Source organism: Muscardinus avellanarius (genome assembly GCF_963383645.1).
Source record: "Muscardinus avellanarius genome assembly, chromosome: 15".
Lineage (NCBI taxonomy): Eukaryota > Metazoa > Chordata > Mammalia > Rodentia > Gliridae > Muscardinus > Muscardinus avellanarius.
In genome coordinates, this window is record NC_137801.1 from 89,047,243 (window position 1) to 89,070,824 (window position 23,582).

General features: G+C 60.6%; 2 protein-coding genes across 4 annotated transcripts in view; both read left to right on the top strand.

The window, feature by feature from the left end:
• Positions 1 to 6,417, top strand: part of CNNM4 (cyclin and CBS domain divalent metal cation transport mediator 4) — a gene marked incomplete at both ends in the record, with an annotated part of 30,801 nt that extends 24,384 nt beyond the window's left edge. The window contains 6 exons of the mRNA XM_080711208.1: positions 645 to 788; positions 892 to 1,026; positions 1,811 to 1,980; positions 2,048 to 2,144; positions 5,838 to 6,025; positions 6,220 to 6,417. Coding sequence (XP_080567334.1) covers positions 645 to 788; positions 892 to 1,026; positions 1,811 to 1,980; positions 2,048 to 2,144; positions 5,838 to 6,025; positions 6,220 to 6,417 — 932 coding nt within the window. The remainder of the gene's footprint in view (positions 1 to 644; positions 789 to 891; positions 1,027 to 1,810; positions 1,981 to 2,047; positions 2,145 to 5,837; positions 6,026 to 6,219) is intronic.
• A 5,884-nt stretch (positions 6,418 to 12,301) lies between these two features.
• CNNM3 (cyclin and CBS domain divalent metal cation transport mediator 3) lies at positions 12,302 to 22,618 on the top strand (the record flags this gene model as incomplete). Of its 3 annotated transcripts, none has more annotated exons than XM_080711849.1 (8): positions 12,302 to 13,472; positions 17,118 to 17,261; positions 18,558 to 18,707; positions 18,814 to 18,983; positions 19,072 to 19,168; positions 19,326 to 19,459; positions 20,941 to 21,101; positions 22,570 to 22,618. In XM_080711849.1, 8 exons carry the CDS (start codon positions 12,302 to 12,304, stop codon positions 22,616 to 22,618), a joined length of 2,076 nt encoding a protein of 691 aa, XP_080567975.1. The 3 variants fall into 3 exon arrangements, with proteins under 3 accessions (XP_080567975.1, XP_080567976.1, XP_080567977.1); XM_080711850.1 differs by having other exon boundaries at positions 20,941 to 21,079; positions 22,560 to 22,618; XM_080711851.1 differs by lacking the exon at positions 17,118 to 17,261 and having other exon boundaries at positions 20,941 to 21,079; positions 22,560 to 22,618.
• Positions 22,619 to 23,582: the final 964 nt, after the last annotated feature.

Sequence of the window (23,582 nt, forward strand, 5' to 3'; positions counted from 1 at the left end):
CACATGCACACACACAGAGTATGTTAGATTTTCTTTTTCAGAAAAGCTTGTACGCTGAGCGTAGTGGCGCACACTTATAATCCCCGCGCTTGGGAGGTGGAGACAGGAGGATCGCCCAGGTTAGAAGCCAGCCATGCTGGCTTAGGAGACCCTGTTTCCAAATAAAAATATAAAAAGTAGGTCTGAGAGTGTAGCCTGGAGGTAGAAGGGTTTCCAGGAACCCCAGTACCACCAAAAAAAGAAGAAGAAGAAGAAGAAGAAGAAGAAGAAGAAGAAGAAGAAGAAGAAGAAGAAGAGGAGGAGGAGGAGGAGGAGGAGGAGGAGCAGAGGAGGAGGAGGAGGAGCAGCTTGTAATCCCAGCATTTGGGAGGTTGAGACTGGAAGATCACAGTTCGCAGACAGCCTCAGCTGCGTAGCAAGGCCCCTCACAACTCAGTGAGACCTTGTTTCAAAAATAAAAACGTTAAAAAATAAATCAGGCCGGGGGTGGAGCTCAGAGGTAGACTGCCCCTGGGTTCCATCCCCAGTACTGCAAAACAGAAAAGCAAAGCAACATTGGCAGCACACATCATTCAACATGGAGGGGGACCGAGGCCCCGGCTCGCACGGGCTCGCGCCTGGCCCTCACACACGCCCCTTCGCAGGGAAGTCGCACCTGGCCATCGTGCAGAAGGTGAACAACGAGGGTGAGGGCGACCCCTTCTACGAGGTGCTGGGCCTGGTCACGCTGGAGGACGTCATCGAGGAGATCATCAAGTCCGAGATCCTGGACGAGTCCGACATGTACAGTGAGTCCAGCCCCGGGCCAGGCTTCCCGGGTGCCCTGCGCAGGGCGGGCGGCGGGCGGCGGGCCCCAGAGGCCCCGGCGCAGCTCCGGCCTTTCCCCTGCAGTGGACAACCGCAGCCGGCAGCGAGTGTCCTCCAAGAACAAGCGTGACTTCTCAGCCTTCAAGGACACGGACAGCGAGCTCAAGGTCAAGGTGTCGCCCCAGCTGCTCCTGGCCGCCCACCGCTTCCTGGCCACCGGTGAGTCCCGGCCCTGGCCGCGCTGCGGGAAGCAGGCCTGGCGGAGCGGGAGGCAGGGGCGCCTCCGTGCCGGGCACGTTGTGTTCTGTCAGTGGGCTCATACTGCCGGCTTCTAGGAAGCATCCAGTTAATTTTGAGAATGAGTCCCGGGGAAGCGGGCGTGGAGGTGCAGATCTGTAACCCAGGGCTGGGAGGCTGAGAGCAGAGCGTCTGGTTCCCAGTCAGCCAAGACGATGTAACAAGACCCTTAGCAACTGAGCGAGACCCTGTTTCAAAATAAAGGATGAAAAATAGGGCTGGGGTGTAGCTCTGAGGTAGAATGCCCCTGGGTTCCATCCCCAGTACTGCAAAAGAAAAAAAGAAAATAGGGCTGAGAGTATAACTCGGAGGTAAAATGCCCCTTGTATTCAATTCCCAGTATCAGAAAAGAAAAAGTAAAGCAAAAATAAACACAGGGCTGGGAGGAGAGCTTAGCGGTAGAATGCCCTGGGTTCACTGCCTAGTCCCAGAAAGAGCGCGAAAGGCCTGCTCACTGCGCCCCTCTGCGTCCAGCTCAGCCTCTGTCCAGGGTGCGGGAATCCTGCTGGCCCTGAAGAGACCCTCCCTCCCCTTGACTCCCTGCCCCCGCTGACAGTCTAGCCCCCATTTGACAGACAGTGAAACGAAGACAGGCCAAGTCATTGGCCCCGGGTTGGGACTGCTAGTAGCCGAGCCGGCCGGCCCGCGGGGCCCGGGCAGGGTGCAGAGGGGCGGCCGGCCGGGTCAAGCGCCCTGTCCTCCGCAGAGGTGCCCCAGTTCAGCCCTTCTCTGGTATCGGAGAAGATTCTGCTGCGGATGCTCAAGTACCCAGACGTCATCCAGGAGCTCAAGTTCGATGAGCACGACCGGTACCACCATCACCACTACCTGTACACCCGGAACAAGCCCGCCGACTACTTCATCCTCGTCCTGCAGGTGAGCCCCGCCGGGGCCGCCGGGCGCTGCGCCCGTGCGGCCGCTCAGGCTCTCCCTGCTCTTTCAGGGGAAGGTGGAGGTGGAGGCCGGGAAGGAGAACATGAAATTTGAGACGGGTGCCTTCTCCTACTACGGGACCATGGCCCTGTCCTCGGGGCCCACGGGTAAGTCTCCCGCTCCCAGGCCGGGGAGGGGGGCTGGCGGGGGCAGCCTGGGCAGCAGCTCTCACCTCTGAGCTCGGCCTGAGGGAGCCATGAGAGGGGCCGAGGGCAGGGGCCCGAGCCCCCTGCGCGTCCTGCGAGCCAGCCTGCCACAGGAGGGCCGCAGGATGCCTGAGCCCAGAGAGCCCTGGTGTTCGGCCTCGAGGGCCTTGGCTGAGGGCCTGGCCAGGCCCCACTTACCGCGCGCACCAGAGGGGCGAGGGTTTGGGCAGGACGTGGGGGTCAGAGGGCTGGGCGGCAGGAGCGTCATGGCCGTGCAGTTGCTCAGGGATTGGCTCTTCAGAGGCTCCACCTCCACCCCTTGCTGGGATGAGGGTCTAAGGACTGCGCTCCCCCAGGACGGCAGGGAAAGGCCACCTCGGCACCCTGCTCCAGTCCTGGGCGGCACGGCCTGCGCTTCACCTGGCTTGGGAGCCCTGGGGGGCAGCTCAGTGCAGGTGGAGGAGAAGTCACTGTGGAGCTGGGCACAGGCCGTGTCCTGGAGCCGTTCTGTCATGCCCATCAGTGCCCTTGGCGTGGGCCAGGACACCCATAAGTGTTGGCGCCTGCCCTTCTCCAGATGAGCCAGGGCGGGGCAGGCCCCTGGGCAGGGGGGCCTTGCTCCGTGCCTCGGCCTGCCCCTCCGAGGGCACCTGTCCATCCCGTTTGGGAACGTGTCATCTTGAAGGGCTTAGCAGCCACAGGAGTCCTACCCACTGCTGCCCAGAGTCCACAGATGTCCCTCTCAGAGAGGGCAGGCTGGGCCGGCTCTGCCCCTCCACGCAGGGCTCCTGTCGGCCTGGAGAACCCCTTCCATCAGAGCCACGGCCCCTTCTCCACGCCCCGCTGCCAAGCCTGCCCGCTGGCACTGACCTCCACCTCGGCCTCTCTTGCCCTAGCACCCTGCACCCAGGTCGGGTGTCTGCCAGGCAAGCGCGCCTCCCTGCTCTCCTGGTTCTCAGGTAACAGCATGCTGGGCTCACACTGCCACCTGTCGTCCGAGGCGCTCACTGCAGCTGCATTAACCTTGTCCCGGGGTCTGGCCCTGGGGACCCTGGGTGGCCGGCCTGATTGGTACTGGCCCTGCTTGGCCTAGGCTTCCGTTTCTGGGTGGCTCTGCCCCAGTCCTGGAAGGTGCCCCTGTATAAGGAGAGACGCACGCACGCAGAGGTGAGGCTAGAGGGCGGCTCCTAGCCAGGGCAGGCCCCTGCTCACACGCCCGGCGGGACAAGGCTTCCTCTGCCCTTTCAGACGCTCCCAGCCCTCCTCACAGCTTGCCAGGCAGAGGCTCGGGTCTGTCCGGCCGTCTGTCTGTCTGTCCGTGTGCCTGGCTCAGGCCCCAGTCAGGCCTGGCCCTCACTGCGGTCGCCCTGTCTGTCGCGGGCCATCCCTCTCGGAGCTGTAGGAGCCGTGAGGGCCCCAGGCCCCGTGCAGGATGATCAGCCGTGTGGCTTCTGGGTTCTCCGCTCCACTGAAAGTGGCGTTCCAGCGAGGAAGCACCTAAGCGGCTGACCCGGCCCTGTTCCCTTCCCTCCCGGGCGCGGAGGTGGGGGGCGCGGCATCAGGGCCAGGGTCCCTGGACCTGTGGCCTGAGCGTCAGTTCTCCTCTCCCATCTCGTATGTGTGCAGTTGGGTTTTTACCTTCTCAGTATTCTAGAGTACATTGTGATTTTGACTCTGTTTTACTTATTTTCATGTGTGGTCTAGAGAGTGAGCCAGGGTCACTCCACCGGGCCTCGCCCAGCCCTTTCTGTTCTGCATTTAGAGACAGGGCCCCTAAGTTGCCCAGGCTGGCTTCGAATTTCAACCTTCCTGCCTCCGCCTTCAGAGTAGGTGGAGCGGCAGGCGTGCTGCTGTGCTCCGCTTCCCCTCTCTTTTCAAAATAATAGAGCTGGGCGTGGGGGCCACACTTGTCATCCCAGTACTTAGGAGGCTGAGACAGGAGGATTGCGGTTGACAGCTAGCCCAGCTACTTAGTGAGGCCCTCTGCAACTCAGTGAGACCTGGTTTCAAAATAAAGAATAAAAAATAGGGCTGGGGGCATCACTCAGAGGTAGAATGCCCCTGGGCTCCATCCCCTGTACCCCCCCCACACACACAAAAATAGAAGTACCAGGTCAAAGAACCGTAGTTTTTGTTATGTTTATTAGTTTTCATTATTAAGGTTACAGTCCATTGGGAAAGCAGAAGAAAAAAGAGTTTGGGGACAATTAAAAACACCATAATTTGTCATTGAATTTTATCAGAGATAATTAAAATCATATAATATTATTGTGGCATATTTATTTATAGGTCCTCTATTTTGTATGTATGTGTGTGGTGCTGGGGATTGAACCCAGGAGCATTCTGCCTCTGAGCTACACCTTCAGCCCAATTTTTTATTCTTTTATTTTGAAACAGGGTCTCACTGAGTTGCAGAGGGCCTCGCTAAATAGCTGAGGCTGGCCCAGAACCCTGATCCTCCTGCCTCAGCCTCCCGAATGCTAGGATTACAAGTGTGCGCCACCACACCCTGCTCCAGTCCTTTTTATTTTGAAACAGGGTCTTGCTAGGTTACCGAGGCTACCCTCAAACCTGCGATTCCCGTGTCAGCCTCCCAAGTGCTGAGATGACAGGCGTGCACCGCCACACCTGGTTGGAAATCAGAGCCATTGTGTCAGAGGGTTATATGCCTTTACTGTCCGTCTCCGTTGCCTGTTAGAATAGCTAACATAGTAGTTAGTACCTTAATAGTTAAGTCAGCTCAGCTCACTTCCTATTTGTTTAAAATATACCCTCATGGCTCCACGGTTAACTTCCTCATGCATTTTATTGTTCCCAAAACTAAGAGCTAAAGATGTGCCAGAGCTGGGAGAGCTCGCCGCCGGGCGGCCGTGCTCCCTAGTGCCCCCTAGTGGCGGGACGTGCTGGCAGGACGCCTTGGGCCCCTGCTCTGCCAGGCGGAGGGTGGGACAGCCCCACACTGGGCAGGTCACCTGCAGGTGCAGTGGCCCCGGGGCATCCAGAGCATAAAGTGCAACTGAAGGTCTTCCTCTTAATAGTACTTTTGATTATTTAAAAGCCTGTAGCTTGTCCCCAACATGAGCCAGAATTGAGATAAGGACGATGATGTGTCCTGCGAGGGTAGCCGCTGTGCTGCCTATGACTGGAACTGCTAGGTTCACTGAGGGTTTCTGTAGCCGTGAGTGAGTGTGTGTGTGTGTGTGTGTGTGTTACTGGGGATGGAACCCAGGGGCATTCTACCTCTGAGCTACACCTCTAGCCCTATTTTTAATTTCTTATTTAATTTTGAAATAGGACCTCACTAAGTTGCTGAGGCTGGCCTCGAACCTGAGGTCCTCCTGTCTCAACCTCCCAAGTGCTGGGATTACAGGCACGCGCCGCCATGCCCGGCTAGCCATGGATTTCCCGTGTTGCGTGTTTATTTCTGGTGATTGGCGGGTTAGTTTGGGTAGACATTTTACTGTTTGTCGCATGACACTCTTGGAGACACTAACTCACTGGCTCTGAGGTCAGACCCTGCACGCTCTTTGTCTGTGAGAACTATGTCCTGTTCCCGGGAGGATGCCACGCCTGTCTTCACCGGCCGAGGTCAGACGGCAGGCCATGAGTGGGCACCAGAGCGGCCCTTGGCCTGACAGCCCCGTGTCCCCGCAGACCGCTCCCCATCGCACCCCACGCCCCTCAGCCGCTCAGCGTCGCTGAGTTACCCCGACCGCAGCCCGGAGGCCGCGGTGGCCACGCCACCCCTGACAGGCGGCAGCAACCAGTTCGGCAGCTCCACCCTGAGCCAGTACACCTCCGACTTCAGCGTCCGGGCGCTCGTGGACCTGCAGTACATCAAGGTGAGCGCTGCAGCGCCATCTCCTAACCCCGGGTGGCGGGCAGGCGGGTGGGCGGCCTCGCTGCCCAGGAGCAGCACCTGCCCTTCTCGCCCACAAACCCAGCCGGCGGGCCCGCCCAGCGCCCTCCTCCCCTCGCCTTGCCCGGCCTCGAGGCCTTCGAGGGCCCCGTGCACCTCCCTCCTCCTCCTCCACAGATCACCCGGCAGCAGTACCAGAACGGGCTGCTGGCCTCCCGCATGGAGAACAGCCCACAGCTCCCCATGGACGGCGGCAGCCCGTGTGTGGAGAACGGGGCTGAGAAGCCCGAGCTGGCGGTGGTGGACGAGACCACGACTCTTCTCAATGAACGGAACTCCTTGCTGAACAGAGGCGCCCCCGAGAGCGCCATCTGACGGCAGGGCCCGGGACCCCGCCCGCCCCGCGGGGCCTCCCCGGTGGGCCCACTGCAAGATGGGAGCCTGTCAGGCCAGGAGGGTGCTGAGGGAGAGCTGCCCGACTGAGGGGCTCAGGCAGCTCTGAAGTGCGCGGCCTGGCCCCGGCCGGCCGGCCAGCCGGCCAAGCACAGGAGCAGAGGCTGTTTTATTTTACCGAGAGCATTTCTAAACTAGGCTGGTTGCTCCTCTTTTATATATCATTTTGGGAAGGGAAGACAGGGTTAAGAAACTTTATGTAAAAAAAAATTTTTTTCCAAAAAACTTTGAAAGGGGGCGGGAACCTCCCCCGGGGAAGCAATAGCCATAATCTGCTCCCAGCCATGACCCTCGTGGCCGTGGGGCCCGGAGCCCTGCGGGGAAGACAGCTGCTCAGCAGCAGGACTCCCGCACCGAGGACGGCAGTCTGGACCTGCACTCCACGACCTGGCCAAGGGCTTCCGGGTGACCGGTCAGGGAGCCACAGCCCGGCAGCCACGAGGGGCACGCCTACTCCTGTGAGCCGGAACTCGGGCCCGCCGGGACTTGGGCAGCGCTCCTGGTTTCGAGCGTGCCCTGCTGAGGCTGCCCTCGCCACTCGACGGTCGTGATGGGCGACTGCGTGTGTGAGGCAGGGGCTCAGCCTCCCCCGGCAGCCCTGCTCCCGGGCCCTCAGGCCCCCTCGGTGGGGTCTGCATGAGACGCCCGCCGTGGCCAGGGGCTCCCTGGGGGCCCGGCTGGGTCTGGCCAGAGGCTCTGCACTGTTAGCAGCTGCTACCACCACGGCCGCGCTGAGCCCAGCCTCCCGTACTCTGTACCCCTGACCCCCACCCAGCCCTCCGGGCCTGGGGACCGGAGGCCACGTTTTGGAAGCCTCTCACACCAGTCCTCCATGTGTGCGTGTGCCCTCTGCTCCTGGCCAGGATCCCCTGACCTCCTTCACCCACTGAAGAAGCCAGGAAAGGCAGGTCCCGCCAGGCGTGCTCCTGGGGCTTGGGCCCAAGCAGGCTCTGTGGGAGGGGCTGCCCGGCCCCTGCCTTGGGCTGAGCCAGGCCGGCTGCCGCACAGCCTCAGGGTTCCACGTGGGGGAGCCGGGACCAAGGGCCACCTCGCCCTCCTGGGGAAGGGGGACCAGGAGCCGAGTGAGAGGCCCCGCCTGCGTAGACGCTATCCACTCCTGCGCCAGTGCAGCCCACACGCCAGGGGCTGGGCTCCCCAGTCCCCAGAGCACCCTAACTCCTACCCCGCCACCCGAGTCTCCCCCTCACGGAGGCATCTCCTAGAGGCTGGGCGCAGCGGAGGTGATGGTGATGGGTGGGTCTTACCGCAGGGAGGGAACGCCAGGCCCCTTGGGTCACTCCGCCTGCTGGCAGAATGGCCGCAGGAGCTGGCAGTTGGGTTCCAGAGACCAGAGTGCCCAGTGGGCAAAGCCCATGGCCAGGCCTCGCAGCGTGCGGGCATCCTCAGCTACCTCTTTGCAATGCGGTCACCGCCATCGGTGGCCCCTCCTCCCTCCACCTACAATCACTTCTCGCAAAGGGTCTAATTACTTCCAAATATTACCGTTCCAATGACTTCTCCCAGTGCAATCCTCACTTCCAGTTCCAACCTCTGGCTCCGGGGCTGAGCCGCAGCCCGGCCCGGCCGCTCCGCGCTCCCGCAGTGAGGGAGAGCCCCGCAAAGGCATCCAAAGGGGTAGCGAGTCACGGCTGCCGCCGTCCTAGGGAACTCCTATTTATTTTGCAGAAGATTTTAATTTGTATATTTTTGTGATTTATTTTGGCATTGTTATGAGTTTGACTCTCGGGGAGTTTTGTTGTTATGACTCTTGTGTCTTTTGTCACAAAACAATGATAATATTTGCTAAACAATATATGGAATTTATTTTTGATTGGTAATAAAAATGCAATATGTATAAGTGTTAGTGTACAGCTTGCATGTGAGCTGTCTGTATTCTTTATCTGGGAGAGAGCGGTGACTGACCGGCTGTCGCTGGTGAAGGCGAGGGCGGCGGGTATCCTGGCGCTACCGAGCAATGAGCTGCAGGCTGCTTTTTGTGTGTGTGGTACTGGGGGTTGAACCCAGGGGCATGCTGCCTTCAGGCATACCCTCGGCCCTTTTCTATTTTGTTTTGAAACAGGGTCTAGCTAGCTTGCTCAAAGTCTCTGTGCATTGCTGAGGCTGTTCTTGAACCTGAAATCTTTTTGTCTCAGCCTCTCAAGTACTGGGATTACAGGCATGCATTACCAATGCTCAGCAAACCCGGGGCTATTCTATCACTGAGCTACATCCCCAGCCTTTTTTACTTTGAAACAGGGTCTCACCGAGTTGCTGAGACTGGTCTTAAACCTGGGATCCTCCTGTTCCAGGCTCCTAGGTTGCTGGGATTACAGGCATGCACCACTGCCCCCAGCTTGAGAACAGAATTGTAATTTCCAAAATACAGCCAATGAAGCTGTTACCCCAGGAGTTGGGGCGGCTGGCGGGCGCGCAGGGCGGTGCTCAGCCGCCACCATCTCGGGGGCTTCCCGCAGGTTTTGGAGGGACAGCCGGAGTGACGTGCCCCTCCCCTGCTGCGGCCTGAAGGATGGACAAGCTTATCCAGAAATAGGTTCAAATTATGTTTCTAACGCGTGGTCGCCTACTGATGGGCTCCTGTGGTTCCCAAGTTGGAGTCCTCACCCTGGAGAGTCCGACTGGGTGCCACCTCGGGCATCCATCCTGGAGTCCCTGCTGCGGAAGCTCCCCGCCGCCGGCGGAGCGCAGGTCCCGCAAACGCCGCTCCACAGCAGAAAGAGAGGTGTTGGAAGAAAGGGAGTCTTGGGTAGCAGCAAAGGAAAGAAGAGTCCAGGTCAAAGGAGCGAGAGACACGTACGTGCACAGGTGGCAAGAGGAGTCACGTTCATCCATTTCTTCCCAGAGCGGCTGAGCTGCTGCTTGGGGCCAGCTGCGACCACCCCTCAGCACTCTGGGGTTAGCAAGGGAGACCCCTCAGCAGAGAGCCCTGCGAGCGCCGGACTGCTCCTCGCCGGACTGCTCCTGGGAGGCTGAGGGCGTACATGCTAAGCACGCACTGCGTGCGAGAGCTAGCCCCCGCCATCTCCTGAGAGTCTGGGCAATTTACTCATTCCACTGACACCGCTGTGCAGAGGTTCTCGTGCTACTGGGGATTGAACCCACGGGCGTTCTCGCTCCAAACTACCCCTCAGCCCTTTTTATTGTTATTTTTTATTATTTAATTTTGCATAGGTACTGGAGATGGAACCCAGGGGCATTCTGCCTCTGAGCTACACCTCCAGCCCTATTTTTTAGTAATTTTATTTTTGAAACAGAGTCTCATTGAATTGCAAAGGGCCTTGCTAAATAGCTGAGGCTGTCCGTGAACCACTATCCTCCAGTCTCCACCTCCTGAATGCTGGGATTGCAAGCACGTGCCCCCATTCCCGGCCCTTATTATTATTTTTTACTTTGAAACAGAATCTGAGTTGCCCAGAGTCTTGCTCAATTGCTGGGGTTGGCCCTAAACCCGCGATCCTCCAGGCTCAGCATCCCGAGTACTGGGATTACAGGCGTGTGCCGACATGCCTGTCACAGGACTCCTTTCGAGCATACACCCATTCTACTGCAATGTCAGAATTTTATTTTGAGCCAGGCGTGGTGGCACACGCTTGTAATCTCAGCATTCGGGAGGCTGAGACTGGAGGATCGTGGTTCATGGACAGCCTCAGCTACTTAGACCCTGTTTCAAAATAAAGAATAAAAGATAGGGCAGGGGGTGTAGCTTGGAGGTCGAGTGCCCCTGGGTTCTATGCCCAGACCCACAAAAAAAAATTTTTTTTTATTTTGACTTGGAGACAGAGAAATGAGGGTTGAAAGTGCTGACACAGGTATAAAGTTTATACTTTCGTTCTTCAAAGGAGGCATGGCGATCAGTGGGAAGGCACATTACTGTTGTGCTGGTGGCCTGTTATGTGATCTCTAGGAGTGAGGCAAAGATCAAGGGGCACGCAGCACCGCCTGGGTGACCAGAACCGGGCACCGGGCACCGGGCACCCACCCCGCGCTGTGCTGAGCTCACAAAGTAGAAGCGACACTACTTACTACCATCTTTTTCTTTATTTATTTTTTGGTGGTACTAGGGATTGAAACCAGAGGTATTCTCCCTCCAAACTACACCCCCATTCCTACTTTATTTTTTATTTTGAAACAGGGCCGAAGAGGCTGAGGCTGGCCCCAAACCTGCAATCCTGTCTTGGTCTCCCAAGAACTGAGATTGCCTGTGTGTATAACCACACCTGACTATGACCCACTAGATGTCTCCCCTTTAGTCGTTCGCTGTGGGTTTACGTGGTTTTGCAGACTGCCTTCCACGCAAAAATGCTTTGTGATCACGGTGCACATACTTTTTTAGACGAATATTTTTCAGGACACAACAGACTGTTTCAATAAAATCCTTTAAAGATCATTTTATTTGTTATTTGTGTGTGTGTGTGGGGGGGGGTACTGGGGATGGAACCCAGGGGCTTTTCTACCTCCGGGCTACAATCCCAGACCTATTTTATACTTTATGTGGAAACAGGGTCTCACTAAGTTGCTGAGAGCCTCACTAAGTAGCTGAGGCTGGCTTCGAACCTGTGGGATTCTCCTGTTTCAGCCTCCCAAGCGCTGGGATTACAAGCGCGCGCCACCACGCCCGGCTAAAGTTCTTTTAAAAGACTTACAGAGCTGGGCGTGGTGACGCGCGCTTGTAATCCCAGCGCTTGGGAGGCTAAGACTGGAGGATCGCGGTTCACGGCCAGCCTCAGCTACTTAGGCTCTTTGCAACTCAGTGAGACCCAGTTTCCAAAAAATAATAAATAGGGCTGGGGTGTAGCTCGGAGGCAGAATGCCCCTGGGCTCCATCCCCAATCCCGCTCAATAAATAAATAAAACATATATTAAGTTTTGTCAAAGTCTACTTGTGCTAGGAAGCTTGAAAACCATAAAGGTGTAGATAAATACAAAACTCACGTAATCTGGATACCTATAGAGAAGCTGTTGGCAGTTGGTCTATCTTCTTCCAATCACATACAGGCCATTTTTCACGAGTAAAGGACATTCCTCTGCCGACAGATCACGGTCTCCTAAAACACGCAGTGAAACCCCTCCTGAGTAGCTCTGGCGGGTCCTGCGGGATCGCTCGCGGGGTCGCCCGCCTGGGGCGGGGTCGCCCGCCTGGGGCGGGGCGGGCCGGGGCCGCCACCCTCGCAGTCTGCGGCACTCGCTCCCCGGCAGCGTCACAGGCTGGGAGTCTCCCTGGAAGGCAGCGCTGTCAGGCCGTCCCTAGACCGGTGGCACAGCCGGACGCCATACATAGGCACCTTCAAGACACCCTGGCCTCCCGACGCCAGCCCCGGCTCTCGTGCGGCGCCCTTGGCCCGCGGGTCGGCGGACTGCGGATCTTTGGGTTCCGGGGCCCTTAGCACTCGGGCCCTTCCGGACACGTGAGCCTGAGTGCGACGGCCGGCGCGCCGGCTCCCGGGCTGGGCCCACGCCCCCGGCCCGGCCCGCAGCCCCCGGCCCCCGGCCCGCCCCGCAGCCCCCGGCCCGCAGCCCCCGGCCCCCGGCCCGGCCCGCAGCCCCCGGCCCGCCCCGCAGCCCCCGGCCCGCAGCCCCCGGCCCGCCCCGCGCCCCGCGCCCCGCAGCCCCGGCCCCCGGCCCGCCCCGCGCCGCTTGTTTACTCCGCGGCGCAGCCTAACCCGCCCCAGGGCCCGCCCCCGCGCGCTGCCGATTGGTGGGGCGGCGCGCAGGCGGGCGCCCATTGGCCGGGCGGCGGAGGCGCGGGGCGAGCGGGCTAGGCTGCGCGAGGCGACGGGGGCAGCGGGCGATGGCGGCGGCGGCGGGGCGGCTGGGCTGGGTGCTGGCCGCGCTGTGCCTGGGCCACGCCGCGGGGGAGGCGGCGCCGGGCTCGCGCGTGCTGGGCTTCTGCGTGGAGGAGGCGGGCGCGGGGCGGGCGGACGGGGCGGCGGCGCCGGCCGCGCCGGAGGCCACCCTCCGCCTGCGCCTGCTCGGGCCGGGCCCGGCCAACAGCTCCTGGACGTGCGCGGCGCTGGCCGGCGGCTGCCCCGACGGCGGCGCGGGCGGCGGGTGGCGCGCGCTGCTGCGCCTGCGCGCCGCGGCCGAGCCTGCGCACTGGGTGGTGCGCGTGGAGCCGGGCGCGCCGGCCGAGCCCGCGGCCTGGGCGCTGGGCCTGGGGGCGGCGGCGCTGCTGGCGCTGGCGGCGCTGGCGCGGGGCCTGCAGCTGAGCGCGCTGGCGCTGGCGCCCGCCGAGGTGCAGGTGCTGCGCGAGTGCGGCTCGGAGGCGGAGCGCGCGGCCGCCCGGCGCCTGGAGCCCGCGCGGCGCTGGGCCGGCGGCGCCCTGGGCGCGCTGCTGCTGCTGGCCAGCCTGGCGCAGGCGGCGCTGGCCGTGCTGCTGTACCGCGCGGCCGGCCAGCGCGCGCTGCCCGCCGTGCTGGGCGCCGCGGGGCTGCTGTTCCTGGTGGGCGAGGTGGCGCCGGCCGCCGTGAGCGGGCGCTGGGCGCTGGCGCTGGCGCCGCGCGCGCTGGCCCTCGGCCGCCTGGCCGCGCTGCTGGCGCTGCCCGTGGCGCTGCCCGTCGGCCAGCTGCTGGAGCGGGCGGCGCGGCGCGGCGGGCTGCGCGAGCGCGTGCTGGAGCTGGCGCGCGGCGGCGGCGACGGCGGCGACCTGAGCCGGGGCGCGCTGCGCGGCCGCACGGCGGAGGACGTGCTCACGCCGCTCGAGGACTGCTTCATGCTGGACGCGGGCGCCGTGCTGGACTTCGGCGTGCTGGCCAGCATCATGCAGAGCGGCCACACGCGCATCCCGGTGTACGAGGAGGAGCGCTCCAACATCGTGGACATGCTCTACCTCAAGGACCTGGCCTTCGTGGACCCCGAGGACTGCACGCCGCTCAGCACCATCACGCGCTTCTACAACCACCCGCTGCACTTCGTCTTCAACGACACCAAGCTGGACGCCGTGCTGGAGGAGTTCAAGCGAGGTAACACCCGCCCGGAGCCCGCGCTCGGGAGGCGGAGGCCTGAGGGTCCGGCTTGCGGCCAGCCTCCGCTACTCAGTGAGGCCCTGCTTCGAAAGCAAGAACAAGACATAGGGCTGGGGGTGGGTGGAGCTCCGAGGTAGAATGCCCAGGGTTCCACCTCCAGTACTGGGGGGGGGGGGGAAACAAGGACGGGGTGTGGAACCCCCAAGGAAAGGTGCCACCCTGGTGGAGGGCCAGGAGGCCTCCCTTTTCCAGAAGGTGACAGCCTTGCTTCACCTCTTGAAGGGGGACGCAGAGTCAGAGAAGGCAGACACCTTAGCCCCCCCGCCTGGGGACAGCTCCCCACTTGACAGATACATTCACTTGGGACAGGGCTTTCGGTTTCCTGATGTTTTTTTGTACGCTTGGACTCTGCAACCTGTGCAAACTCTTGGATAGAAACAAAAACACATAGAAAAGGTAGTCTCTGGATACCTGGAGCCAGCCAGCCCCACCTGCTTCGAGCTGTTAGGCTCTGGGAAGGCCCTCTGCTATTGCCACAGCAGGTGCCGGTGCCTGGGGAGGAGGGCGCGGCGCGCTCAAGCCCGGCCGCCTGGCTGTCGTGCTTGGTCCAGCGCTGTCATCAGTGTGGTGTCAGCAGAGGGAGTGGACCTGGAAGCGCAGGTTCCGTTGCTTCCAGAATGGTCACCAGACGTCCTTCCTTGTAGGGGATACGAAGAGACCGTAGCTGTTCCTTTGGTGTTCTGAGCTCACGTTATAGCCCTTAAGAGTGCGTTCACCCCAGGGTCCTCGTGCCCGCTCTGTGTGATGAGCGCTCACTGGGAGGTCCGGGGTGGTGGGGTTGCCCTGTATGTGATGGAACTCGGGACGGGTTCAGGAGTGGGTCAGAGGGTCAGGATGAGGTTGGTGAAAACTTTTTTGCTTCTCTAAATCTGAGTGTCAGTGTCTTTGCCGATGTGATCTTGCCTGTCGCGTGTGACAGCTGAGCTTGGCCTGGGCTTTGGGGATCCCAGTTGGGAAGAGTTAAAATTTCACCGAGAGCCAGAGATGGTGGTGCACGCTTATAACCCCGGACAGGAGGATCGCAGGTTCCCAGCCAGCCATAGCCACTTAGTGAGGCCCTGTTTCAAAATAAAAGAGAGTATGCTGGGTGTGGTGGCATACATTTGCAATCCCAGCATTTGGGAGGCTGAGACAGGAGGATCAGGGTTCAGGGACAGCCTCAGCTACTTGGTGAGGCCCTTAGCAACTCAGTGAGACCTTGTCTCAAAATACAGAATTAAAAAAAAAAAAAATAGGGCTGGGGGTGTAGCTCAGAGGTAGAATGCCCCTGGGTTTCACTCCCAGTACCGTGAAAAAAATAAAATAAAAAGTTCACAGAGGCCAGACAGGCTGGGGCTGGTTGTGTGTTGTGTGGGGGACTTGTCGCCAGGGTCTGTACTGGTCAGGGGGGCACCCAGAGGAATGCGCCGGGATGACGGATGGGGTCAGAGCTGAATGAGCAACACAGCAGCTTGAGCAGAGGACCAGAGGGGCCTTGGAAATAGGATGGGAAAGGTGCTGCGGAGGGAGAGGGAGGAGCTGAGGTTGAGGCCTGCCTGTGGGTGCTGTTGCCTTCCCCAAGGGCTGGGCAGGGAGTGGGGGGTTAATTCTTCCCCAGGAAACAGACCTCTAGCGGGCAGCTGAGGTGAAAGGCAAGTGCGGGGTGCACACAGAGGTGCAGAGTGTCCTTGGAACCCCAGGAGGAGCAGAGGCCGGAAGCCGGGCACTTGGGCCAGCCTGCGAGCCCCGCCATGGGGGAAGACGGGCGGGAGTTCGGGGATGGCCGTCTCTGCTGTGATGGGCTGTTGCAGAGGCTGCCTGACGCATGCCGGCCTGCCTCCTCTGGAAGCTGGGAACCTGCAGGTCTGATGGGCCTCGAAGCCTCCCTGACCTGGCCCCGGCGGTGCGCGAGGGCTGCCGGGTGGCACGGTCCTGGCCCTCTGGTGACCTGTAGCCTCGGGCTTCTCCTTCTGCAGTCCTCTGCGGACCTGCGGCTCTCCTCCTCGTTAAAGCCTCGAGTCCTGGCGGTTTTATATGTTCTGCTGACGAGCAAAGGGCTCGTTACAGTTTACAGTCCGTCCCCCTCCATCTCTGCCCCGCGGCTGAGTCTGTGGCCCACTGACCTTCCTGGGTCCCGGCCCCCAGTGGCCCGCTCACTTTGTTCCCTCAGAGCAGGGTCTGGGGAGCAGGTGCCCGGCGCAGGCGTGAGACCACGGCGATTGTATACTGTCCCCAGCAAGAGGGTGCGCCTCGCCTCTAGCAGGTGGCTGTGTTTTCTCTCAAGTCATTACCCTGCTGCCTTCTCTGTCAAGCAAGGAAAGGGCCAGGGCAAGTAGGCTTTTCAGTCTGCTTTCAGCCATGAGGAGTCAGGCTGCCCCAGCTAGAAGGATGTGGCGTGCGATTTCTCTCTTGGCGTCTGTACAACTAAGGCACCCATTTCACAGATGTTTGGCAGCAAGGGAGAAGCTGGCGCCTTCCCACAGGTGACCTGCAAAGGGGCTGGCTTCCTGGGAAGGGGAGCCATTTAGATCCTGGGCTTCAGTCTCAGGAATCCAAAGCTGTATGCGGTGCCCTTGGCCCTCCGGGCTGGCCCTCGCGTGCCCCTTAGCCCTGCCCAGCACAATCACCGAAGATCGGAGATCGGAAGGGGCCCAGAACACAGCCCCCGGCTCAGCAGGTGGGCGCCGTCGGGCCTTTCCTTGCAGAATGGGGACGACCTCCTCTGCTGTCCCATCTCTGTCCTCGTGTGGCCCAGGCGCGCAGCACTGGCGCCAGGCCTCTCGGAGGTCTTTAGTGCCATAGGGCTGCCTGCTGCTTCTTTCACATCGCGTAACGTTTTACAGCTGGGAAGTACTCTGGTCCAGGGCAGACTCCCCAAGTGTCTGCTCTCTGAGATGTGGGCTTGTCAAGTTGCATGTCCTCGCTAGACAGACCAGGTGGGAAGGTCGCGGGAGGACGTACCGGGGCGTGGTGGGTCCCAGCCTCCACTCTCCTGGGCACTGCTGGTTTCCCCAGTCCCTGGCCGGCCAGGCCCAGCCGGGCAGCCTCAAGGCCTGGGAAGACCTTGCCAGGTGGAGGCAGCGGAGGACCGCCACTGGGAGCTGTCTTCTGGCTCAGCACCTTCACTAGCACAGGCCTGCAGCTGCTGTGTGAGGTTTCTGTGTTCTGAGTTGTATGTACCTTGCCTAATCCACATGCATGGCTTGGAGTCAGAGGCCTGGGGTTCAGGCTGCTGCTGCTGCCGGCAGTGTGCGGGCCGCTTGCAAACCAAGCGTCTCGGCCATTGTGCTCGGCACGCTGGGTGTCTTAGCTGAAGGGAAACCACGGCCACCCCACAGGCCCAGCTGCCTGGGAAGCTGGGGCAGGAGAACCCAAGTTTGTGCAACTTAGCAAGACCCTGTCTCAAAATAACAACTAAGAAAAGCTAGGAATGTAGCTCAGTGGTAGAGCACCCCAAGTGCAATCCCCAGTACTACAAAGAAAAGGAGAACGTAGGCAGTCTGATGGAGTGCCCAGGAGAGGCGGCCGCGTCCATCCTCAGGCACTCACACCAGGCTGAGGGCAGCAGGCCTCTCCCGCAGGCTGTAACTGTCCCCTCCGCAGGGAAGTCACACCTGGCCATCGTGCAAAGGGTGAACAACGAGGGCGAGGGCGACCCCTTCTACGAGGTGCTGGGCCTGGTCACGCTGGAGGACATCATCGAGGAGGTCATCAAGGCTGAGATCCTGGACGAGTCCGAAGACTACCGTGAGTTGTGGCTCGGTGGCATCTGTGGCGGAGACGCGCGGTGTGCAGGAGAGCAGCCTGTCTCCTGCCTCTGGAAACCGGCGGCTGCTGCCGGAGCTGCTGCCTGGCCTAGCCTGGCCTGCCCCTCCCACCTGGGTGCTACCGCGGCTGCACCCCTGCACCCCTGCAGGCAGCCTGCGGCTTGCAGCAGGGCCCCTGCTGGCGCCTGTCCCGTGTGTGTGTGTGTGTGTGTGTGTGTGTGTGTGTCCTGCCCCGCCCCTGCCTTCGCTGTCCTTTTGTCTTGCTTGGCTGGCTCAAGTCCTTCTGTGCGTTCAGATAAGAGGACTGCAAGTTTGAGGCCAGCCTTAGCACTTGCGCAAGACCGCGCTCCAGTTAGGAAGGGCTAGGGTGCGGCTCGTTGGTGGAGTGCCCCGCGTTCAAACCCAGTAACGCCTGGTGGGTGCACGCCTGTAATCCCAGCACGTAGGAGGCTGAGACAGGAGGATCTCGGGCTCAAAAGCAGCCTCAGCATTTAGTGATGCTCAGCAATGTAGAGAGACCTGTATCAAAATAAGAACGCAGAAGGGCTGGAGGTGGAGCTCCAATCCCCACCGCCACACAGAGAAGTAAAACAGGTGGAACGTCCGGAACCTACAAATCATTCTTTGCTGCCAAGAGCAACTTCCCCGGCAGATGGTCCTGGGCCCTTGACTGTGTCTCCCTCCTCTCTGGAAGAAGGCTGAGATCTGCAGAGCCCATGTTTCATGTCTGGGGCCGCATGGGTGCCGGGACCCGGAGCAGCCCACGTCCCCGGCTTTCAAGAGTATTCGTTGGACCACACATCTTCACAAACACGTGTGTGTGATGCTGAATTGAAGCCAGAGGCACTGCGCCTGTGAGCAGTGCCCCAGTCCTTTTTAACTTCTTTAGAGACAATGCCTGCTAGGTTGCCTGAGAGTTGCCAAGGATAGTCTTGACCCTGCCATCCTCCTGTCTCAGCCCCCCATGCACTGGGCTTGCAGGGGCGCGCCGTCATGCCCTCCCAAGCACGGCGTCTTGAGTCTGGTTGACCCCACGTGGGTCACGGCTCTGCCGTTGCTCTTTGCCGCCGGTGGCCCACAGCGCATGCCCCTAGCGAGGCCCCTGGGGGCTGTTACAACCGCAGGTGGCTTTGTGCGCGCGGGTCCTTCCCACGCCACGCTCCTTGGGTAGCCAGGTGCGGCCTGTGCTCTCTCGCATGATGTCCCAAGAGTCCCTGGGCCTGGGAAGAAGGAGCAGGCCAGCGCTGATGCAGGGTCGCTGCCTTCCCCGGCCCAGGGGACGCCAGGGTGAAGAAGCAGCCCCCCGCCTTGAGCGCACCCCCCAAGCGCAAGGAGGAGTTCTCCGTGTTCAGAGTGTCCGACGACGCCTGCAAGGTGAAGACCTCGCCTCAGCTGCTGCTGGCCACCCAGCGCTTCCTCTCGCGAGGTGAGGGCAAGGCGGCCCTCCTACTGCCCCAGGGCTCCCGCCCCCCGGAGGGTGTGAGGGCGGCGAGGCGGGCAGGCGCCCGAGACACTGTCGCTCTCCGGGGCAGAGGTGGATGTGTTCAGCCCACTGCGGGTCTCCGAGAAGGTCCTGCTGCACCTGCTAAAGCACCCCAGCGTCAACCAGGAGGTGAAGTTTGACGACAGCAACCGCCTGGCCGCGCACCACTACCTGTACCAGCGCAGCCAGCCCGTGGACTACTTTGTCCTCATCCTGCAGGTAGCCACAGAGGCCCGCAGGAGGCGAGCACAGGGCCCGGGGTGCACGGCGCCCGGCGAGGGACGGGCTGACGCTGTCCTCCCTCCAGGGTAGGGTTGAGGTGGAGATCGGGAAGGAGGGCCTCAAGTTTGAGAACGGGGCCTTCACGTACTACGGAGTGTCCGCCCTGACGGCGCCGTCCTCGGGTGAGCCGCACCCGTCCCACGAGGCGTCCGCCCTGGGCTGCCTGGGGAGGGCATCTCTGCTCTCCGTGGCGCCTCCCCTTCCCAGCGTGTCCCTCCCAGGGCCATGTGGGGTGGGCTGCGGGGTCTGGGCGGGTCCTAGCTCACCCTCTCTCCGCAGTCCACCAGTCCCCGGTGTCCTCACACCAGCCCGCCCCCCACGACCTGCAGCCCGACCCCGCCGACGGCGCCCGCACGCGCTCCTACTGCCCAGACTACACCGTGAGGGCCCTCTCCGACCTGCAGCTCATCAAGGTGCCCCAGGGGCTGCGTCGCAGTTTTTGTGGGTGGAAAGTAAAGGCTTTTGGTTAGGTTGGATTCGGGGCTGTTTTGGGGTTTGGTTTTGTTCTGGGAATTGAACCCGGCAACATTCTGCCTCTGAACAATGCCCACGCCTTTTTGTGTTTGTTTTTCGTTGTTATTTGTGGTACTGGGGATGGAACCCAGGAGCATTCTACCTCTGAGCTACACCCCCACCCCTACTTTTTATTCTTTTTTTTTTTTTTTTTTTGTGGTACCGGGGTTCCCGGAAGCCCTTCTTCCTCCGGGCTACACTCCCAGACCTATTTTATATTTTTGAAACAGGGTCTCTTACGCCAGCACGGCTGGCTTCGAACCTGCGCGATCCTCCTGTCTCCGCCTCCCAAGCGCGGGGATTACAAGCGTGCGCCACCACGCCCGGCTTATTCTTTTTTTTTTTTTTTTTTTTTTTTTAATTTCGGTACTGGGGATACCAAGCTACACCCTCAGCCCTATTTTATTCTTTTCTTTTTTTTTTTTTTTTTTTTTTTTTTTTTTTTTTTTTTTTTGCGGGTCTGGGGATGGAACCCAGGGGCATTCGACCTCCGAGCTACACCCCCTGCCCTATTTTTTATTCTTTATTTTGAAACCAGGTCTCACTGAGTCACAAAGGGCCTCACTAGTAGCTGAGGCTGTCCACAAACCCTGATCCTCCTGTCTCAGCCTCTCCAATGCTGGGATTACAAGCGTGCACCACCACTCCTGGCTCCAAATCGTTTTGTTTTGTTTGGTGGTACTGGGGGTGGAACCCAGGGGCTTTCTACCTCCGGGCTCTACTCCCAGACCTATTTTATACTTTATTTGGAAACAGGGTCTCACTAAGCTGCTGAGAGCCTCACTAAGTAACTGAGGCTGGCTTCGAACCTGTACGAGTCTCTCATCTCAGCCTCCTAAGTGCTGGGATTACAAATGTGTGCCACCACACCCGGTGGCTCCAAATCTTAAAAATTTTTTTTTTTTTTTTTTTTTTGGTGGTACTGGGGTTCCTGGAAGCCCTTCTACCTCTGGGCTACACTCCCAGACCTATTTTTTACATTTTCATTTTGGAAACAGGGTCTCCTAAACCAGCGCACGCGGCTGGCTTCGAATCTGCGCGATCCTCCTGTCTCTGCCTCCCAAGCGCGGGGATTACAAGCGTGCGCCACCATGCCTGGCTTTATTTATTTATTTATTTTTTTTGAAACAGGGTCTAGATTGCAGTGAGTCTTCTAAATTACCAAGGGTGGCCTCAAACCCGTAATCCTGGCTCGGCCTCCCAGGTGACTGGGATTACAGGAATGCACCTGGCTTCCACGGGAGATCTTAAAACCTGGGCTCAGCCACTCTGCTCTTCATGATGAGCTCAGACCCTTCGGGCCCCCATGTCCGGTCAGATCAGGTGGGGTGAGGTGTGAGCTCAGCCTCCTGTGCGCTGATGGGCAACGCCTCCGTCTCAGGTCACTCGGCTGCAGTACCTCAATGCCCTCCTGGCCACCCGAGCCCAGAGCCTGCCACCCTCCCCTGAGAACTCTGACCTCCAGGGCTTCCCAGCCAGCCAGGCCAGGCTCCTCGGGGACAAGACCCCTGCGGCAGCCGGTAAGCCAGGGGCAGGGGCCGGGCCATTCGCTGCTGCTGCACACATACGCACACCCGCCCACCCCACACCTCCATCTCGTTACACACACACACACCACCGCCCTGCATTTGTCTCGTTACACACATGCACACTGCTGCCTGCCACACACACTCACACACCACCTGCCTAAGCAAGTAGTGAGACTCTTATCAACCTACTGGTAGAGTGCCTCTGAGTTCAGTCTCCAGTAAATGCGCGCGCACACGCACTCGTGGAGCAGCTCTGCGCGCACACGCACTCGTGGAGCGGCTCTACGGTCATCTCCGCGGCGGTTGCCCGCTCGTGTTTGTCCCTTTGATGCTTGCTGCTGTCTTTCTGCAGCTCATCTGGGCTCTGGGTCTTCCTGCGTTTGTGTCTGTGAGCTTGGCACGTCACTGCTCCGTGGCGGTCCCAGTGCGCGCAGCGGGACCGTGCCCTTGAGGCCTAACTCCAGCGGAGAAGGGCCTTCATTGAAACATTTAGAAGGTGCAGTGGTTTTAACTTTTTTAGGTTTCTTTACTTATTTCTGGTACTACGGATTGAACCCAGGGCACTATTTCCAAGCTGTAGCCTCCACCCTTTCTATTATTTATTTACTTATACTGGGGAGGGAACCCAGGGGCACTCTACCTCTGAGCCACACCCCAGCCCTATTTTTATTTTTATTTGGAAACAGAGTCTCCCTAAGTTGATGAGGGCCTTGCTAAGTTGCTGAGGCTAGCCTCAAGCCTGCAATCCTCCTGTCTCGGCCTCCCAGGCGCTGGGATTACAGGCGTGCACCACCACACCTGGCACAGTGATTTTAAGTTGCCAGCGGCGGGTCAGCCGACTCGCGTGCGCAAGGCCGGCTGTGGCCAGCTGCCTGTGTGTGAAAGCGGGGCCCTGTCAGACCCCACCGCTTGTCGGAGCTCCCCTTGCCTCTGAGTGCCGGGGGTGAGTCGAGCAGCCGTGGCAGCTGCAGCCTGCCCGCCCGCAAGGCCTCAGGTCTCTCTGCTCTCTTCAGCCTCCCCGGTAGGCCTTCCCCTCTTTGGCACATGTGGAAAGTGCAATTGATAAATGACTGTGGAGTAGTGAACATTGTTTTGTTTTAAGGAAACACCAAGGTAAATCTCCCCTTTGCCTTCTCGGGTTTCGCTGTCCCCGCCTGTGAGCCGCTCCCCTCGGGGCGCTGCTGCGGGGTGGGGGGCGGGGTGCTCACTTCATCTGTGGCAGCCAGGAGGGCCGCGGCCCTGCCCGGCTCCCTGCGGCACGGGGTGCAGGACCGTCCTGTCGAGGTTTCACCTGGCATTGTGCAGTGGCGAGGCCTGGGGGAGTCAGGCTGGCCACGCCCCCAGCCCGCCACTCCGCCTTGATGCCTGCCCGGTGCCCGGATCCCCGCTGCTGACTTGCCGCCCGCCCTGTCCCTGACCTCGCGCTGAGCACGCGGTGTCCCGGGCGCTCACTCTCCTTTCTCTTCCCCAGGCTCCAGCAGGCCCGGCGTGCCCGCGGAGGAGAGCCCCGGGCGGAATCCCGGGGTGTAGCTGCTTGCCAGGCGCCCAAGCCGCGCTGGGAGTGGACAAGCACGTGGGGCCGGCAGGCCAAGCGGCCACTTCGTGCCAGCCTGTCCCCCTCGGGGCCACGTTTTAGATGGCTCTTACAGACGTGGGTCCCGGCCTCTGCGCCAGGAGCTTGAGCAGGCCCTGCCCTCCTCCAGGAGACGGCGCTGGGCTCGCCCTCCCGGAAGGCCTGCTTCCGGAGGAACAAAGTCACCTCAGGCCCAGCCTCTCCTCGCGCAGCTGCGCCTCTCGGGTGGCCGCGCTGGGCTTGCCTGCCCGGGCAGCGCCTCTAGCAGCCTGGAGCCCCGGCGGGCGGGCTCCTGTCTGCCGCTAGTCTGCCACTGTCCCACTCCATTACAGGGTGTTGGGTCCAGGCGCCCACCTTCCCTGTGCGCCGAACCAGGAAGCTGCCCTGGGGCCTGGTCCCTGGCCCCGCTGTCTCCCACGAGGCGGCTCTGCTGTGGTGGGAGGCGGCCACCGAGGGGAGAAGGCCCTCCTGCTGCCCTTGACCCGGGAGGCCCCTCCGCCTGCTCTGCCCTCCTGCCAGGCGCCGGGAGAGGCTGCTGCTGAGGCCGCAGGGGGCGCGGAGGGAGGCTGTGAGGCAGGCGCCTCCTCAAGCCACGGCTTTCTCAGATCTTGAGGTGCCTGTTTCATGCCTGGCAGTGTGGTTTTAGGGAGTTGGAAACAGAAGGCCTCTGTCTCTTCTCTTTTATTTACATCTACAGTTCAGCATGTGGAGCGGGGTGTCGTGGAGGTGGGTCTAGACAGCAGGAAGGAGGTGGGTTTCGGGGGCCTGTTCTCCATGTGAGTGGGATTGAGGGGAAAGGGAGTGCAGGCCTGCCTCGACACGGCGCTCAGGGCGCTCAGGTCAGGCACTGGGGAACAGTCAGATACTTTGAAGTCATCTCTCCCCTCAGCCGTGGCCCCTGGCTGCACGGCTGAACCACTG